Raw genomic sequence first — 19,438 nt, forward strand, 5'->3', positions numbered from 1 at the left:
TCCGCTAGCGTTGACCCCCTTACATGCATACATGGGTTGGCCGTGAATAATAAGGTGGGTCTGTACATGGTAGTGCCGAAACCCCTGGCCGTCTTCAGTCTTGAAGCAGCAATCAAGATAGACTTCTAGCCAATCATAGTGCGATCCTCGTTTGGGATGGCACTCACCTCACCACCCCACATTCCGGGATGAAAAACTTAGGTAGTTCGCTCGGTATGGTGTGGCGTTCCTTCTCAAGACTTCCTATTCCTTCTTGTTGGTTCTTTTGCCGATTAATTACGAAGTATGTGCGCACACTGCACTTGCCTCGTACATACAGAGTAAGACCTGTCTATCCATTCCCGCTCGATAATCCCCTCCCCCGGACCCGTGCAAGCGCTTGCAACAAGTGAAGCCGGAAGACCGTTATCGGTCGTCCTATACCTCGTAAAGTACCAGCCTACCCCCTTCCCCCGGCTGAGGCCCTCGTGGCCCCCTTCGTTCTATTAAATTATTTCTGCTGCTCCCGTCCTCCCGAGAGTCGAATCTTAAATTTTTTATTTCTCTCTCGTCACATTCCTCGTGCTCTCTTGATTCTCTTCCCTCCCCACCATCCTTCTCCCTCCTAATCATCGTGACACGAACCCCGTTGGCTTCGACCGCAATCGGACGCCGCCCTATTTTATTTTCCCTCGCTCTTCGTCCTCACGCCTATAAAGCAAAGACAAGCCTCGACCTGGCGAGGCTTGTCATCTCTATTCACAGACACCCGCACTTCTTGCCACTTGACCACGCGCAAAGCACTTGGACGACAACGACGACAACGACGGCACAGCTGATCTCGAACTGCTTGCTATCCTTCTCCCTGGCTACTCGTCAAGTGTCGCGTGTGTAGTGTTGCGGGTTGTTGTGTGTGTTTTTACGTCGTAAGACTTATACTCGATTGAGAAGCCATGTCTCTAACTAAACAGAGATCCGCCCACAAGTCCGATGACTTCCCCACGGTTCAACTCTTTCTCCTAGGTATGTTTCGTGATTCTCTTTTCCACCAAAATCATCTGAAACCTGTCCGCCTGCCATTCCCACCAAACCCTTGTCTTGCCCAAGTGAATGGGAGACACGTCACACTAATACCCCCGCCTAGCGATTGTCCGGCTCGCGGAACCCATCGCCCTCACCTCCATCTACCCCTACGCCTGGGCCCTCGTTAAACGATTCGAAGTCGGCGAAGAGCAAGATGCTTCGTTTTACGCCGGCCTCCTCATCTCGGCCTTTTCCCTTGCCGAGGCCCTCATGGGTATGTACTGGGGAGGTCTTTCGGACCGCATTGGCCGCAAGCCCGTTTTGCTCATTGGATGCTTCGGCACCATGTTCAGCATGATCATGGTCGGCGTTGCGACCAATATCTGGGTCGCGCTCGCAGGACGTGCGCTTGGTGGTCTTCTCAACGGCAACATTGGTGTCATCCAGACCATGGTTGGGGAGCTGGTCAAGAGGCCTGAGCACGAACGTAAGACGACATAATTACCCCCCATCCCATCCTGCCATTCCATCTTCCCCTCCCCGCGCTTGTCCATGACCTGGACCACCTGGACCACCTGGACCACCCCGTCTATGGGACCTCTTACGCTAGCTAACTCTCTGTTTTGCAGCCCGCGCCTACTCGGTGATGCCGTTCGTATGGTCCATTGGTACCATCCTAGGCCCGTTTGTAGGCGGTACGTTCGCCGACCCCCATGATTCGTTCCCGGACCTGTTCCCCGAGGGTTCGCTTTTCTATAACTATCCCTATCTCCTTCCCAATCTCATCTGTGCTGGGCTCCTGCTCGTAAGCATCATTCTTGGTTGGTTTCTCCTGGTCGAGACCCACCCTGACATGCAGCCCTGCGATGCTCTGGCCGAGGATACGTATGCGTATCTGTCGGAGGAGACCCCCCTGCTGGAGACGTCGGATGCTATAAAGCGGCCGGTCGTGGACATGCGCGACGACAACTACGGCACGGTTCGTGTCCATGATACCCACATGGCGCCGGCCTCGGAGGCATTTGATGTGGAGAAGGACGACGAACGATCGAGCAGCATTTCCACGAAGCGAATCGTGTCTATCATGATTGCGCTGTGCATCTTCACGTATCACTCAATGACGTACGACCACCTCATGCCCATCTTTTTCGAGGACGATCGCGTCGCCGGAAATAACAGCACCAGCCTCACCGCCGCCGCCGCCGCCTTATCGCCCTCTGCCTCGTCATTTTCTTTCCTCGTACCCGGCGGATTGGGGCTCAGCGTGCGGGACGTTGGGATGATTATGGCCGTCAACGGCGGGATCGCGCTGTTCATCCAGGCCGTTGTTTTCCCTCTGGCTGCAGAGAGGATGGGTGTGTACCGACTGTTCATCCTGGTTACGGTACTGCACCCGGTCGCGTACATGTTGGTTCCGAGCCTGCTACTCGTCCCCGAGTCGCTCCTCTACCCGGCCATCTACTTTTGTCTGGCGGTGCGCAACGTCCTGTCCATCATCCTGTACCCGCTCCTCCTTATCCTGCTCAAGGAGGCGACGCCTACGCCCAAGGCTCTGGGGAAGGTGAATGGGATGGCCGCCAGCGCTGGCGCCGGATGCCGGATGATCGCACCGCCCATTGCGGGGTGGCTGTACACTTCCGGCAGCAAGGTGGGTTGCAGTGCGCTGGCGTGGTACGGAAGCGCCGTCGTGGCCGTGGTCGGATCCGTGCAGTGCTTCTCTGTGCCACGGTCCAAGTTTGAGCAAGGGGAATTACCTACAAAATGCAGAAAAGAGGAAAGCATTCCAAAATAAGGACTGGAAGGGTGGGAAAGGAAAAGAAAAGAAAAGATAATACGAGCGAAAAGAAGAAGACACGGGACGAAGCTAGGACTGGGTTGGGGGTCAGCAAGCCAACGACTGAAGAGCGAGGGAGTTTGGGGTTTTGCTTCTGAGCCAGCGTGTTTTACTGGATGAGAGATGTCTATGGGCAGAGTTGGATTTTTTTTTTTTTTTTTGGATGTTTATATATCTATAGTCGTGGTGTTTAGTTGCGGTAGCGAGATGGTGAGATGGTGGTGGTATTAATGGAAAACCGGCGTTGACGCGTCTTGGATAAATTGCCTCCGTGAAGTCTACTTTATGTTTTGTAAATAAATTTATGACTTAATTAGTCGGCACCTGTTTGTGGAACGCAGCGAATCGAGTTAAAAGGTTCTGTAGAGTCTCTATGGAATGAATGTTGAGAGGAAAAAATCAGGGAAACCAAAAATACAAAAATACAAAGATACAAAAAGGGAAACACTGCCGAGCCCGGACTATTTGATATTCAGCCCGGAAAAGTGGGGCTATGCTGACATAGGTTCTCTGATAAACAGCCGAATTCGTAGTATTAAAACGGGGTCTCGGCGGGCTAAGGTATATACCATTATATTCGTTAATTAAACTGTATATGCCTGCCCTTCTATAAGGTACGTACCTTAGGCTTATAATCCTACTACTCTTCCTAACTATTACTACTATAACTGATAAGATAGAATAACCCTACGGCCCTATGCCGCCCGTCAGTATCTACGACTCGGTAGAAGAGGCGTAATAAGCTATTTAGTAACACGCCTACTTAAACGGCTACTCTCTTATTATTAAAGAATAGTATCCTCCCGCCTCTTCTAGCAGATAACCGATACGTATTATATTCCGCTATAGGAAAGGACGTTCTAAAGGATCCTATATATCCTAAGCTTATAAGTCTAAGCGCAGGAAAACGGCTACGTAGATAACTAACTGCCCTTTCCGGATTAATATTAAGGTGCACTATAATAGTAAATAGGTTATTAATTCTATTCGTGGCCGTGGCGGTAATAATACGGCCTTATCCTATAACTATAGGTGGGCCGAAGTATCTTCCTTTGCTGCCTTTCGAACCTCGTAGCTACGACTATTCTAAGATAAGGTTATTAGTATATAGAATACTAGTATTCGACCCTAGTAGATCGTGATAAAGCTGCGAAATCCGGAATCGGCAGAATAAGCGCCTCTTTAAGTTACTCGCTCCGATATTATAAACTTACTTATAAAGCACCGAAAAGATAAGCTTACCGGCCGTTCCCCGTTATAGTGGCTTTATAAGGTAATCCTTCCCCCCCTACGTATAGAAAACATAGCTAATACCTATTATTTTATAGTAACTAAGTAATAAAGCGAGCTACTTTTACCGAGATCTCTAAGATAAGCTAGGACGTGTTAAGTGCCTTTTTATTACGCCGTAATCCTCTATTAACCTACTATATTAAGCTCCCGATATTAAATAGGTAGTCGTAAAGAGTAAAAAGGTAGGGCTAAGTAAGGAACTAGATAAGATCACGATAGGATCACGATAGGACAAGTATAGGGGTAGCTAAAGAATTAGATTAATCGCTAGCCTCCCTCTTCGAAGGGGAGGCTCCTCTACTCCTTAAGACTACGTTCCGCTACTCCTTAAGAGCTACTTATTTGCTTCCTCGAGGACTGCCTTATTTACTTCGAGGGACTATTCTATTTACTATATGATAACTGCTTTATTTATGCCTTAAGGGGTCTTAGCTGCTCCTTAAGGGCTGCTTATTTACTTCCTCGAGGACTGCCTTATTTACTTCGAGGGACTATTCTATTTACTATTTAATGAACTGCTTTATTTATGCCTCGAGGGGTCTAAGACTAAGTACGCCTAGACCCCTATAGGTTTATACCGGGGTCCTATTATAACTACTGCTATAGACACTTGATATAGCGACCTCCCCCGGATACTCCTGTTCTTAGGAGCGCCCGATCCGTGCCGGCCTCTCGGCTCCTCCAGAGCCTAGCCTCCAAGCCTATTCCTAAATCCCGAATCCCTCGATACCCCGGACTAGAGCCCTCCACGATAGGACCCTAATAGGTTCCCGCCTAATGCCTATACGGGGCCCCTTTAGCCGTGGCTCTAATCTAGGTATACCCTCTCTCCCTTTATCCATTAACTAAGGCCACTAATAAGGTCCACTTCCTTTTATACTTCCGAATCCGGCGCCGCGTACGGCCGAGTCCTATTAATCCACTTATAGCCGCGCCCTATTCGGGACCCTAATAGGTTCTAGAGTAGTTCCTTCCCGGGTTATCGAGTCTATCCCTTTATCCTCCTAGTTTATCCCTTCTATCTATCCATAAAGACTCCCTCTTATAGTATTATATAGGGCCTAACGTTACTCCTTCCGTGAATTTCGTAGCTTCCTTCTTTATACTAAAAATAGGTCCCTATATAACTGCCGTTAGGGGGGATATCTCGTAACCTACCGTTACTCTCTTTTCCTATTCCTTTTCTTCCTCTTCTATACTTAATTTTCGATTATACTACGCCTCGTGAGTTCTACTTAATCTAAGGTATCGCGTACTAACGGTTTATAGTTTTACTTAATTAATTAATTAATTAACTACTATCTTATAAATACTTCCTAGCCTATCTCTAGTCTATAGTACTAGCTAACCACGCGATATAGTATAGTTATTATACCTTCCTAGGAAGATAATAATAATAATAAGTGCGTCGCTACTCCGATAAGTATAACGCGGTCCTCTAAAAGGATTAAGATCGTGGTTACGGTGTTAACCTCGTAGTCCACTAAGTAGTCTGCCCCGTAGCTAGCTACGCTATAGCCGGCTACGCTAGAGCCTCCCGCTTTTACTACGGCTATATCGTTATCGACTACTATATTATCGGTTACTCCCCGCTAAAAGGTAGTGGATATCGGTATAAGCGGAGATCTAAGGGCCCCCTATATATATTATACGGGTAAGTTAGTAACGATTAACTTTAATACTCACCTAGAGTCGATAGCGGAAAAAGCGCCTATTAACTATAGGCGTGTAATAGAAGTAAAATCGATAAAACTACTAAGACGGAGATTATAACCACCGCCTCCCTCCTAGGATACTATTATAGCGGCACTGTAATACCGACGCTACGGTATAGCTAGAAGAGACGTGGGATAGTAGCCCGATCTAGTCCACGCAGAATTCGTAACGGACCCACTTTTCGTAATATAAGCGCTCCCCCCCTCGCCTATAGCGGGATATAGCGCGGAACCGATAGGAGACCGGAAGGGGACTACCGCGCCCCCTAGAACCGAGAGTAATTAAGATTAAAGCAGAAATTTAGACCCTACTAGCTAATAGAAACACGATCAAGCAGGTTATAGAGCTAGTAGAGGAACTAATTATAATACGTATTACCTATAAGGATATCGGCGCGATACCGTTGTATACCTATATATTACCATTCGCTATATTATCCGAGAGAAACTCCGAAAAGGAATAAGTGGCACGAAAAAGACCTAGGCTAATATTTATAAACGACTAGTTATAGGTTATAGCACTAAGTAAGGTCGTAATAATAGATTATCTAGAACTAAGGAAGGAAGAAGGAAAAGGAGAAAAGTCTATAGCGCTAGGCTAGCTATATGGTAGCGATGACTTAGCGATATAGGTCCGTTAACTAAGCGCGTAGTTAGGAAGATCCAGAGTATAGCCGGATCCTCTATATCGGGGTTAACCCGTAATACTATCCCCCCCTCTCCCTCCGGGGGTTATATAACCGCGTGTTACTATTATAGTTCGGCTCCCCCTTACGTCGCGGTGATAAAGGAATAGTCGCGTCTCTTTATCTTACCTCGCCCTTACCTTAATATTAAAGAAATCTTAGGTAGCCTGCTAACCTTTATTTATATACCCGAAATAGTAATATAGACTACCCTCGCGTAGATACTATCTATAGATATATCGGCCTCGTTTTCCTTATAGGCCCTCTCTTCCTCTATTCCCCTCCCTACCTTTAATAATAATAATAATAGTAATAGCGGTTACGTATATACTCTTCTTCCTTATAGCGATGATTCCTCTAATATCGCCTGTCCTTAGATAATAATAATAATACTTAGCTAGTTTAACAGTTCCCCGTTTAAGGTAAGCCGTCTCTCGCTCGCGATCTTTTCATTAGGAACCCTTTACTAACTTATATCGTTTTTATAGATAGTGCTAGCCCCCGGCGATAATAGGGGTAATAATAGTAGTAAGCATACCGCCGATAACGATATAGATATAATACTCTTACGTCTTAAGGCGATACCAACCGTATAATAGTTCGTGTTATCGCCTTTACTACCGCCTAAGAAGAAGAAATCGGCGGGTAATCGGCCTCCTAAATACCCTCCCGGTAGTGTTTATACTAAGCTATACCTCCCTTATACACGCGATATCGCTAATAGGAAGTATAAGCACCTTTATTATAGCTAGATTAGTCGGGGGAAGAAATGCTACGTATACTCTATAAAGATATACTGGTATACTCCTCTCCTAGCGTACCTTAAAGGCTACGCGTAGAGGTTATTCGAGACGGCTACCCTTATTAGCGATAATAATAAAAACACCCCTATAAGACTTCCTCCCCCTTAAAAGGTTATAATAGTATCACTAACTCTTTTTCTAAGAGTAGGAACCGTATCTTAATACCTACGCGGTGTTTTAGGATACCCTTATAACTAGGGAAGCGATAATAGCGATATTACCTATAGCTATATATCCCGCGGAGGCTCCCGGTACGGTAATCGCGTTAGCCTCTTCTCCTCCCTAAGAGGTCTAAGAAGCGGTAGTATTATAGTTAGCCTCGCTACCTCTTCCTAAGGTTATTAACGAGGTAGCTAAACTAGCCTTACTTCCTCCGGTAATAAAGGTTATTAATAAGGTAGTTACGCTAGTCTTTTCTCCTCCCTTAAAGGTTATAGAAGAGATAGTATCGGGACTAAACGTGTCGCCTTTAGAGGAGGTCGCTACTAAGATGGAATAGCTAGCCTTATCTCCTCCTTATAAGGTTATAGGTAAAGTGGTAGTTTTAGGCCCGGTCCCTCTTAATATTATAGCGGAAGAGAACGCTTATCCTATTACTCCTACTCCTTTATCGGGGTTAATATTATCGGATAAAGACTTTAGACGCCTTAGTCTTATAGAGCTAAAGGAGTATACTAGGCTATTTAGGGAGATACTTATACTTAGTTACGCTAATATTATAATCTCCGAATTCTAATAATACACGGAGTATAGGCGGGCTTCTACGCCTACGGGTATAACTATTACTAGCGCGGTTATAATCCCCGATAATAGTGACAATAAAGATAATAATAAGGTTAAGGAGATAGACTCCGACCTATAGCGGGGCGATAAGGGTAAGACTTTTACGGAAGTCGATAATTCTAAGGATAGCGATTTCGAGGCTAAGGATATTAATCTAGGCTTATATTAAGTATAGCCAAGGCGCGGGGCCTATCCGGCTTAAACTAAATCCGACTCTTACTTCTTTTTAATTATCGCGATATAATCACTTATATATCGGTTCCTATATCGTAATAGCGCGAAGGTATCTAATAGGCTATTATTCGTTATTACTAAGCCGAATTTCCCTTTAAACTTATCGAGTACCCGCGTTTACGCTAATAGTTCTAGAGGTTCCTATATAGGCTTATAGTATCCTACCTATTATACTAGTACTTCACGTCTTAATCCCTTACCTCGCCTCTTTATCCTCGTATAAAGGATTTCCTCGACTTCCTATTCTTCACTATTAGTTACTTCTTAAATAGGCGGTGGTTAAGGGTTATCTACTACTTATCCTAGAAAGGGGTTATCGCCCGCGTGACGTAATAAGTCTATATAGAATTAAGGGTAGATCTACGATAGTACGGCGAGCTTAACTATATATAGGCTAATTACCTTTATAACTCGGTAGTTATAATAGAGTTAGTTAAGCTTTTACGATAGTCGCGGAGTCTAATAGTTAGCTAATAATAGCTAGACTAAGTCGTTAACCTTAAAACGCTTAGCCGGTATACGATATTAGTTAGTAGACTCCTTATTCCTAAGCTATATCGATACGATCGCGGCCTAGGCGAACTCGGTCGCTTTCTATAAGCGGCGTAATAGGTTATAGGCTACTAATACTCTAGGTTCCGAAAGGGGCTTTTCGGTTATTTAGATCGGATTAATATAGTAGTTATACTCTAAGAAGAAGGGACTAAACTCCGTTACGGAGCTCTCGCGGTTATTTAAGGCTAGTTATATTACGGGTAGTAGGCGATCCTAGTTATCCTAAGCGTAATAGATAAAGGCTTATAAATAAGCTTATACTTCTTAGCTTATACGCTTTATTACTATATTAGTTTAGGGGTAGTATATTATACTAAGCTTACGTGATATCCATATAAGCTTATAAAAGTGCTTCTAGAACCTATTTATCTAGTTTAAGCCTCGGTCGTTAATAATTAACCTAGGTATTCCGTAGAACCGGAAATAATAGTATAGGAACTATTCCGCGTAAGCTTCGGCTTTTATTATCTTTATCGCTTTTAATATTACCGCCTTAGTTAGACGGTCTATAATAACCTAGAGGTAGCGCGCCTTCTTTTTACCGACTAGTAATAGGTCCGTTATAAAATCTATCGATAAGTCGCTCTATATTTATTCTAGTACCGGGAGGGGGCGTAAAAGGCCTTATTTCGTATTTCTCTATATATACTCCCTTCCGTAGACGTTATAGTTCCGGATAAATCGTCGGATATCCTTATTTATCCTTAGCTAGAAGAAGCGACGCGCTACTAAGGCGATAGTATTTTTATATCCGGGGTATCCTCCGATTACTAAATCGTGAATTAACTAGATAATCCTCCCTTATAACGTTAACCCTTTAGTAGACCCGGGTACCTAAATTCGGTCACGGAATAGTAATGACTTAATCGTAGAGACTAAGTACTCGGCTATTTATAGCTTTAATTCTAATAATAGTAGGAATTATCGTTCTTCTTTAGCGACCGTAGATAAGGCTCCTCGATATTATTTATCGGTTATAAGCGTCTTATCCTATAGTCGCTATAGCTCTTAGTCCGCCTCGAAGATCGATTAACCGCTATTAATATAGCGAATACTAGGTGGAATTACGATATCGGGAATTAATTAAATATAATAAGATTATTCCCATTTATCCATTATATCTTAGGGCTTATCTTACTATCGACGCGAGAGGGCGTCCGCTATCGTGTTATCCTTTCCCTTCTAATACTTAAGTATAAAGTTAAACTATATAAGCTTACAGGCCTATCGGCTTTATCGTTTAGTAAGTATTCGCTTTATTATAAAGTATTTAAGGGCCTTATAGTCGGAGAGGACTATAAACTACCTATAATTAATAAGCTTAGCCCGCTATATCGTTAAATAACTTATAATCGCTAGTATTTCCTTATCGTGGATTAGATAGTTATATTCCGCTTTATTAAGTTTATAAGAGTAGTATATAACTATATAGCGATTTCCGTCTATATCTTCTTATCTTAGGCTACCCCTAAGGGTAAACCCTAAATAGTCTATCTTAATAAATATCTTATTTACTAGGTCCTACTATTATAGTATCGGTCTTTCTTAGAACCTTGCCTTTAGCTCGCGAAAGGCCGTTTTTTCCTTAGGACCCTATTAAAAGGTATAGTCTTTCTTAGTTCGTGCTATTAATAAGGCCGAGATCCCCGAAAAATCCTTAATAAAGATTCGGTAATAATTCGTAAACCCTAAGAAGCTTCGTATGCCCTTAACCGTTATAGGTGTTTTCTACTCGCGAATAGCTTATAACTTCTCTGGGTTATAAGATACGCCTTTCCCCGCGGTAATTATAAATCCTAGGTACTTTACGCTCTTTACGCTAAACTTATATTTCGACGGATCTAGGTTTAGGCTAATATCCACGAGTATACGGAGTACTTACTTTACCTTCGCCTTATAGTTAGCCCGACTCCTATTAAAGTAGATTAGGATATTATCGATATAAGCGGTAATAAAGTCGTCTAGGAAGCGTTATAGTATCTTATTAATATATCGCTAAAAAGTCGCGGGAGCCTTATTTAGGCCGAACAGGTAGATAAGCTATTTAAAGAGCCTAAACCGAGTTTAGAATATAGTCTTATATTCGTGTCCTAGGGCTATCCTAATCTTATAAAAGGCGGCGATTGTATTAAGCTTCGTAAACCACTTTACTTAGCTTAGGTTTTATAGCGTCTCGGCGATTAGGGGAAATAGATAACGGTCTCGCTTAGTAATCGTGTTTAACACTTAATAGTCATAATAAAATTAAAGTCCTCCGCCTAGCTTTCTTATAAAGAGGATAAAAGCCGCGGCTTCCGAACTACTAGCACGGATAAATCCTTTATCTATTAGGTTAATAAGTATTTTCCGTGATACTAAGAGTTTTTCTCTCGATATATTATAAAGCGGCCCCTAAGAAAGCGATAATTCCTTATTATCGCTTCCGGGTATAAGGTTTACCTCGTAATCGACTCCTAATCGGTATAGCGGTAATTAATTAGCCTTATCGGGCGTGAATAGGTCGCCGAATTCTTATAGTAACTCTTCGGGTATAAAATCCTTTAGGTCTACTAGTTATTTCTTATATAACGCTTTTTCGATATCCCTTAGGCTTACTCCCTAGATTAAGATTTCCTTACCCCTTCTATTATAGTCGTCGAATAATACCCGTGAATATAGATCCCGTAACTCAATAGGCGTCGCGGATAGTTTATACTCTAGTAGGTTCCTTTTTATAATAAAGTCGTATATTTAATCCGGCTACTCTATAGTAAAGCCGTTTATCTTTAGCGTAGTATATTATATCGTTTTATTCTATCCAGGGCTTCCCGAGGAATACGTCTTAGTTAAGCCCGGGTATTATATATATAAATATTCTTTACGGGTAACCGCTAATCTTAAGCTTATAAACGGCGATCCCCGCGCTACTAATAATCCCGGTAGCTTCCGAGAAGCTATTTAGTAGTCGATTTATCTTATTAACTAATAGTAATTAGAGTCTTTAGGTAAACTATTCACTTATAACGGTATAGTAGTCGTAACTAATATTAATAAGGGCGAGAATACGCCGTTTATTTACTTTAGCTACTATAAGCGCTAGGTTACTACTAGCACGCACTTTAAACGCCTCCTACTCCCGCCGTATCGCGGCTATCGGCTCTAACGCCTATTTTCGCGTTAAAATTACTCTTTTTCCGAGTCGTCCTTATTAATCGATTTATTCCCGCTTTTATCGCGATCTTTTATACGAGTCTCCTTAACCTTCCAGATTATATCTTAGTTTTCCTTTAGCTTCTTATAGTTCCGAGCAATTTACCCCTTTTTATTATAGTTATAGTATATCCGAGTCTTTTATTTCGCCTTCCTATCACTAATATAGTTTACTCCGCCTATCTTCGTATCACCGTTAGTATCCTTCTTCACGGTTATATAGTCTTAAGCTTATTTATCGTAGTTTCGTTCGAACTAATAGCCTTTAAGTTTCCTAGCGATCTCTTATACGCCGTTAACCTATATAATATAGTAGTTAGTAGGGATTTAGGCGGAGATAAGTTTATCCCTAAGCCGCGAAATAATCGCTCCTTTAAGGAATAAGATCTATATAGTGGCTTCCTATTTAGTACTACCCGTAAAGGCGGTCTATCTTTTAAAACGGGGTAGGAAGGCGGTAAACGATTTATCGGTTTATTAACGAATCGTGCGTAAGGCTTAGGCGGCCCGTGATTATTCTATAGGGTTAAGGTAAGTATAATTAAGATACGCTATAAAGTTATTAGAATCTATAAGCTTACCCGGCCCGTCGCTTTTATAGAAGGCCGATATAACTTATTATACTTCGGGCCCTAGGAAATTATAGATCGTATACTAAGCTTATATATTATTTTAGAATAAGTTGCTATCAATTATAAGCTTCTACTATATCGCGTAGGCCTACGCGCTATAGTATACTCGCTTCCCTAAGAACTTCGCCGGGCTATTAACGGTCTTACAGGGTATCGCCGATAAGGTCGGGGCGATTATTATTATTATCGGCTATAGCGTAGGCGATAAAACCGGTAATAGGGTAAACTCTACTAGTATAAGGATTATCGAGGTCTACGAGAGAGCCGGGATATTCAGATTAAGCGGTGTTAGGTTCTACGAGGCAGGCGATCCTAGGAGCCGGGCTATACGCTATTCGACTAACTAGCGTTATCGCTTATCGGCTTCTTCTCTCGCGCGTTATCGGTCTATAAATTAGTGTATTTCTAAGTAGTATTCTTATATCGGAGCGAGCCTTAAGTTAATATTAGTATATTATTTATAGAGAGGGCCTAGCCTTATATTTAGGGCTTAGTCGTTTTCTTCGAACAGTTAATTTATCTACTCTATAACCTATTTAATTCTAATAGGTTATTAGGCGGTAGCGTTAGGATTCTAATCTATCGCTAGCGTAGCGTGTAGGTATCGCTAAGTTCTAGATATATAAACGATTAATTATAGGTCGTGGCACTAAATAAGGTCGTAATAATAGATTATCTAGAATTAAGGAAGGAAGAAGGAAAAGGAGAAAAGTCTATAGCGCTAGGCTAGCTATAAGGTAGCGATAACTTAGCGATATAGGTCCGTTAACTAAGCGCGTAGTCAGGAAGATCCGGAGTATAGCCGGATCCTCTATATCGGGGTCAACCCGTAATAATATTATAGCCCGGGCTCCCGCGGCGGTACCGCCACGGGACCCCGCCCCCCTTAAATTAATCCCCGCTAGGTATTACCGGGAACTAATTATCCGCTAAGGAACCCTCCCCGAAGACTAGCCCCTTAAAGACAGGACTCTAAAGGAGATTATCTAAGCTATAAACGCTATAACTACCCGATATAATACTATAGCGGTATAGAAGCTACTAAGCGGAGATATCTGTCTTACTTTTACCGAAAGGGTATAGTAGTAGGCCACCTATAAGGAATAATAGATTAAGAAGGCCTTTAGTAAAGGAGCTACCCTAGCCGTATGCACCTACCCTACGCTAGCTAAGGCTATCCCCTAGGAGGTCCTTAACGCTCTATCCGAAGAAGACCTGCTAGTATCCCTATAGGATATAAACCCCGAGGTAAAAATTATCCGAGCTTAATAGCAGGTACCCCGCTATGGTACCGGCAGGGTAACGCTCCTCCTTATCGAATCGGCTTCGCCGGAAAGGGCAGCGAGCCTTATCCAGAATACCCTCCTCTTTAAGGGGGGTAGCTATATCTACGAACTATATAATCCCGACCTAAGCCCCCTAAGGTGCTATAAATGCTTATACTTCGGCTACTAAGTAAACGGCTACCCTACGGTAGAGAGGGTATACCGCTACTACGCTAAGCCCGAATTGGCGTACTTATAGGGCCTAGGATATTATAAAGCTACGGCGCCGGGGCGCCCCTACTATTACGCCGCCTATACCGGAGACTATAATACCTTTAATAATTCGTGCCGGTTACTAAAGAAAAAGGCTAAGAAAACCCGCGAAGCGTATAAATACTAAGCCAGGGACTTCGATATTACCCGCTAAACCGAAATAGTATACCCGTAGTAGCTGTAGATTTTCCCCCTAATTATTATCGCCTAAGACTAGGACCGACCCCTCCGTAAAGGTAGGGGTCGGCCCCCGAAAAGGATTAGGGGATAGGAAGACCCCTTAATACTAGGCCCGATAAGCGCTTATATAGTCCCCCGTGGGGCCGGTAAGGCACTATAGTAGGAGCCCTAAAGCTACACCCCGGTTATACCGGGTACGTTATCTTAGCCCCTCCCCCCCTCTAACTAATAGAAATCTATATCCTTTCGTGGAATATAGGGAGGAGTTAGGCGTAGCGGGAGCTACCGCTCCGGTACCACGCCGAGTACGACGTGATAGTAATCCAGGAACCCGGCCTTAACTATTTCACGAAAAGCCCCGCAAGCCCCTCCTAAGGGGTATACCGGCTAATCTAGAGAGGAGGCTATACCCTTCTATATATCTATAAAAGATACCCGCTATATACGTAAATATAGCGGGCCTACCGTAATACCTACGCGGTTATATTTAGGATTAAAGACGATACCCTTATAATCTAATCGATCTACTTAGAGAACTACTAGTTAGCTAGGATTCTCTAGAATACGCCCTTATAAGATATATTCGATATAGCACCGCTACGGGGCTAATATATCCTTATAGAAGACTTTAACCTATACTACCCTCTATAGTTATAGCCACCGCAGTACTACCCCCAAGCCGATACCCTACTTACCCTAATAACCCGGTAGAACCTAAACCTAGTAACCCCCCCCCGGAATAACTATATAGCGGGGCGCCGGGCCGGCGTGCTAACACTATCGACCTTATATAGATAACGTAAGGGCTCCGCTACGACTTTAGCGGCCCGGATAAAACCGTTATCGGGTCTAACTACTACTTATAGATAGCCCGAATCCTTATAAAGACAGATACTTTATCGACTACCGCGACGATACCACCGCGGGACCTAGCCGGGCCCTACTAAGTCTAGAAAGACTTTAATCCCTTATAAATCCCCTAGCTTACCGCTACACAGCTATAGCAGACCGGCCCCTTTATATCACTATAGGATATCGACTTAGTACTAGATAACCTAATAGAAGACCTTATAACTATAGCCGATAAGGCCGCGCCGTGCCGTTATAGGGACACCCCCGGACGTCTATCCACCTCCTAATAGAACGCTAAGCTAACCGCCCTTACCTAGGAAATAAGGCGCCTCTACCGTAGATATATATCTAGGAAGTCCCGGAACCGATAGGACGATTTCTAGGAAACGGAGAGGTGCCGAGATAAGGCTATAGCGGTAGCGAAGCGGCTATACTAGCAGTACCTGTTTTACTTAACCGGGAAGGACGATAGTCTTCTTTAGCGGCTATAGAAATAGGCACGAATTAAAGGGGGCGTACTCCCGGACCCCCCGTTAATGCCACTACTATACTAAGAGAATAGCGATTACCCGGTAACTATACACGTAGAGAAGGCCGAAGTCCTTAGCTGGAAATTCTTCCCCCCCCCCTCCCTACTGCCCCTAAGCCCCTAAGCGCAGAATTCCCCCCGGGGTAGGATATCTGCTAAGATATTACCATAGCGGATATATAGGGGCGCCTTAAGAAAATAAAACCCTAGGCGATACTAGGACCCGACGGACTCCTAGCAGGGCTCCTAAAAGCGTATAGACCCCCCTTATACTAAAGACTTAGTACTATCTTTATAGCGTGCCTCGAAGCGAGCTACTACCCGAAAAGGTACCGCCACGCTACTATAATAATCCTTAAGAAGGAAGGCCGGCCGCCGGCCAACTACGGGATAATAAAAGGCTAACGACTAATATTACTCCTTAACACGATAGGTAAGGTTCTTAGGGGGATACTAGCTAACCGGATTATAACCGTAGCGGAGGAGTAACGGCTTCTCCCGGAAGGATAAATAGGTAACCGGTTAGGGCAAAGTATAGAGATAGTAGTATAGAGACTTATAGAGGCCGCGAGGGCGAGCTAAGCCTATAGCGGCACCGCTTCGATACTCTAACTAGATATTAAAGGCGCCTTCAATATTATCCCCTATTCTCGCCTTCTTAGAGTACTCGAAAGGAAAGGCTTCCCCTAATAGCTTACTACTCTAATTAGTAGCTTCCTCTAAGACTATATAGCCTAATTACTACTTAATAGCGAAATAGCCCCCCCGTGGCACCTCCGTAGTAGTGCACCATAGAGCTCTCCGATCTCCCTTATCCTCTTGATTCTCTACATCTCCACTCTATATAAGGAACTAAAAAGAGTCCCTAAAACGATAGTAGTAGGTTTTACCGATAACACGAATATTATCGCCTTTAGCAGGATAGAGGCGTAGACGCGGTAACGTCTCGCCGACGCGTAGCGGATATACCTAAACTAGGAGATAGCGAGCAGACTATAGTTTAAACTAGCTAAGTATATTTATATCCCCTTTACGAAGTTACGCTAACCCTTACCTACCCCGCTCCCCCTTAGTATTACTTCAGTACCGGTAGTGGAGGCGATAAAGTTCCTAGGTGTTTAGTTCGATAGGAAGCTCGATTTCCAATAAAACACTAAAGAGGTAAAAAGCCGACTAGCCACCTAAATATACGCCTTTTTAAGGCTTAGTGCGGTAGCGTAAGGGTATAGCTTCGTAGATATAAGAAGACTATATCTTATAGTAATATAACTAGTAATCGCCTACTACGCCTCGGCCGTCTATAAAATAGGGGCCGGCCCCCGGAAAGGCCCCGCCGCGGCACTTGTAACGGTATAGAATCGGTGCCTCCGATTAATAGCCGGGGCCTATAAAGCCACGCCGGTTAGGGTCCTCGAAAAAAAGACCTTTATCCCCCCCCTTAACCTATACCTCTTAAGCCTTAATGCCCGGAAGGTCCGCCGGATATAAGAGGAGGGAACCGAAGATAAGATCCTAGCCGGAGTATACACTATAGCGAGAGCCCTAGCGGCACCGAACCGATACTATAGGACCTACGCGGCCCTTATATAGATAGCCTAGTTTAATGCTCTAATAACCTAGACCGGAAACGCGGCCCGAGGAAAGCCCTTATAAGGGACTAGGGTCGAACCTAGGCGGAGGTATAGAGGCCCTATACCTACGCCGTAGCGGTACTAAGCCGCCCCCCGATATAACGCTCCCTCCGGAAATATAGAGGACTACTAAAGCTATAAAGCGCCGTACTCACCTAAATCAGATTAGAAAAGCTAGGCCCATAAGCCTTCTTAGTAAAAGCGAGGGTGCCGGAATTTCTAATAATACGGTGCCCCTACGGTAACGGAGGGGCAGAAACAGCGGAGTATATAATGCTCTAATACTAGGATATAACTAAGGATAAGCATAAGGAGCTTTTCGGTGCTATAGGGAGGCTACTCACGATTAAAGGGGATTTATATAACGCACTAGACTATAACACCGAAGCCGGGGCGATAGCTAAATAGTTCCTATAACGGAAGAGGCTTAACGACTTTCGCCTTACCCTTAAAGTTATAGACGCCTACGAGAACGCGGCGGCACCGTAGCGGGGAAGAAGTACTATAACGACCTAGTTAGTATTAAATAAGGGCCCTATTAGCCGGGACCCCGGCGATATTAAAGCGTTATCGGGCCGTAGCCCGCCCCCCCCCCTCTTTACTCCTCGCTAGCCTCGTCCTTACCTCCCTTAAAGGCACTAACACCGCTCTTAATATACTTAAGGTCCTAGAACCGGTTAGCTATTCTGCTATCGCGGAGGCGCTATAGCGGAACCGAAAAGGGACCACGTATATATTTATCTATTAGGATACCTATTATCGCCTCCATATGGCGGATATAGCGGAGGATATCCTATAAGGTCGCCTCCACCGATAAGGTACCGCCACGGCTATAACCGGAAGGCAGCGCCCGAGAGACGGCCCGTCTAAAGGATAAAGCCGCCGTCTTTAGGCGCTCCTTAGCCTAATAGGTTATTAATAAGGCGCTACCGCGATACTATAAGGAGACTACTTACCGTAGCGATACTATCGCTATTAATAGCCTTTACCGATATATAAAGACTATAAACGTTAATAAGACGCTATTACTGCTTCTTCGTAGCGGGGGGGACTTATCGATTAGTTAGACTACCTTAATATACTAACGGCACTACCACGGTATAGTAACGGCTTATATCCTTATAAGAGCGCTAGCTATTAGCGTATTAGAAGTATATGGCACCGGTGCTAGTAGTATTAGCGTAGGCGGAAACGTTATCCGGGTAGCTACCTAGACGCTTACTATAATAAAGGTAACTGCTATAGGTTAGCCACTATAACACCACTTCGGCACTACTAGGGTATACCTACGGTATAACCCGAATAGTACCCTACTTATACCGGTTATTATTATTACTAGAAGGAGGTATCTACGGTTATTAGTATACTACCACCACGGTACCGCTATAATATAAAGATACTTATATTATGCTTTTATTTATAGTTAATATTAATTATTATTACTGCTACTATCGCACTACCTAGTTAACCCTACGCCACCGCCACGCCACCTATAAACCACTACGTACTAGTTCTAATTAAGGAAACTATAAATCGAGAACAGGAAAACTAGAAGATATTACTAGTTAGTATAACGCCGTAACGGTAAGCCTTTAAGGCCGTAAGCGGGAATATAACGGGGGATACCTATAACGTGCTCTATAGCGTTATAGGAAGGAAAAAAGGAAAAGGAAAAGGACCTTAAATTCTATTATCTATCTACTATTTTTTCGGGTATAGGCGGAGCCCTATCCTTCCTACCTACCGCCGGATATAAAAGGCACCCCCCCCCCCCCTTTTTTTAGGCAGCAGGAACGCCTGCCTCGTCTTTTCTTTATTAATTAAATAGAAGGAATAATAGGCGCGGCCCCGGGGACGTAGGGAGGCCGATATTAGTATACCGCGGCCACTATATAGCGGAGACCCCGCGGCACCCTTTCGGCCCCCGCCCCTTTACTAATAACCGGCCCAGGCTAACCCGAACCATAGCCTACTACCCTTCC

General features: G+C 44.1%; 1 protein-coding gene across 1 annotated transcript; it reads left to right on the plus strand.

Moving 5' to 3' along the window:
* Window positions 1–932: 932 nt before the first annotated feature.
* SODALDRAFT_270509 (major facilitator superfamily transporter) lies at window positions 933–2,794 on the plus strand (the record flags this gene model as incomplete). Its single annotated transcript, XM_028607719.1, has 3 exons — window positions 933–1,002; window positions 1,124–1,489; window positions 1,632–2,794. 3 exons carry the CDS (start codon window positions 933–935, stop codon window positions 2,792–2,794), a joined length of 1,599 nt encoding a protein of 532 aa, XP_028468398.1.
* Between the last annotated feature and the right edge of the window lie 16,644 nt (window positions 2,795–19,438).

This window comes from Sodiomyces alkalinus (assembly GCF_003711515.1).
Source record: "Sodiomyces alkalinus F11 unplaced genomic scaffold SODALscaffold_2, whole genome shotgun sequence".
Taxonomy (NCBI): Eukaryota; Fungi; Ascomycota; class Sordariomycetes; order Glomerellales; family Plectosphaerellaceae; genus Sodiomyces; species Sodiomyces alkalinus.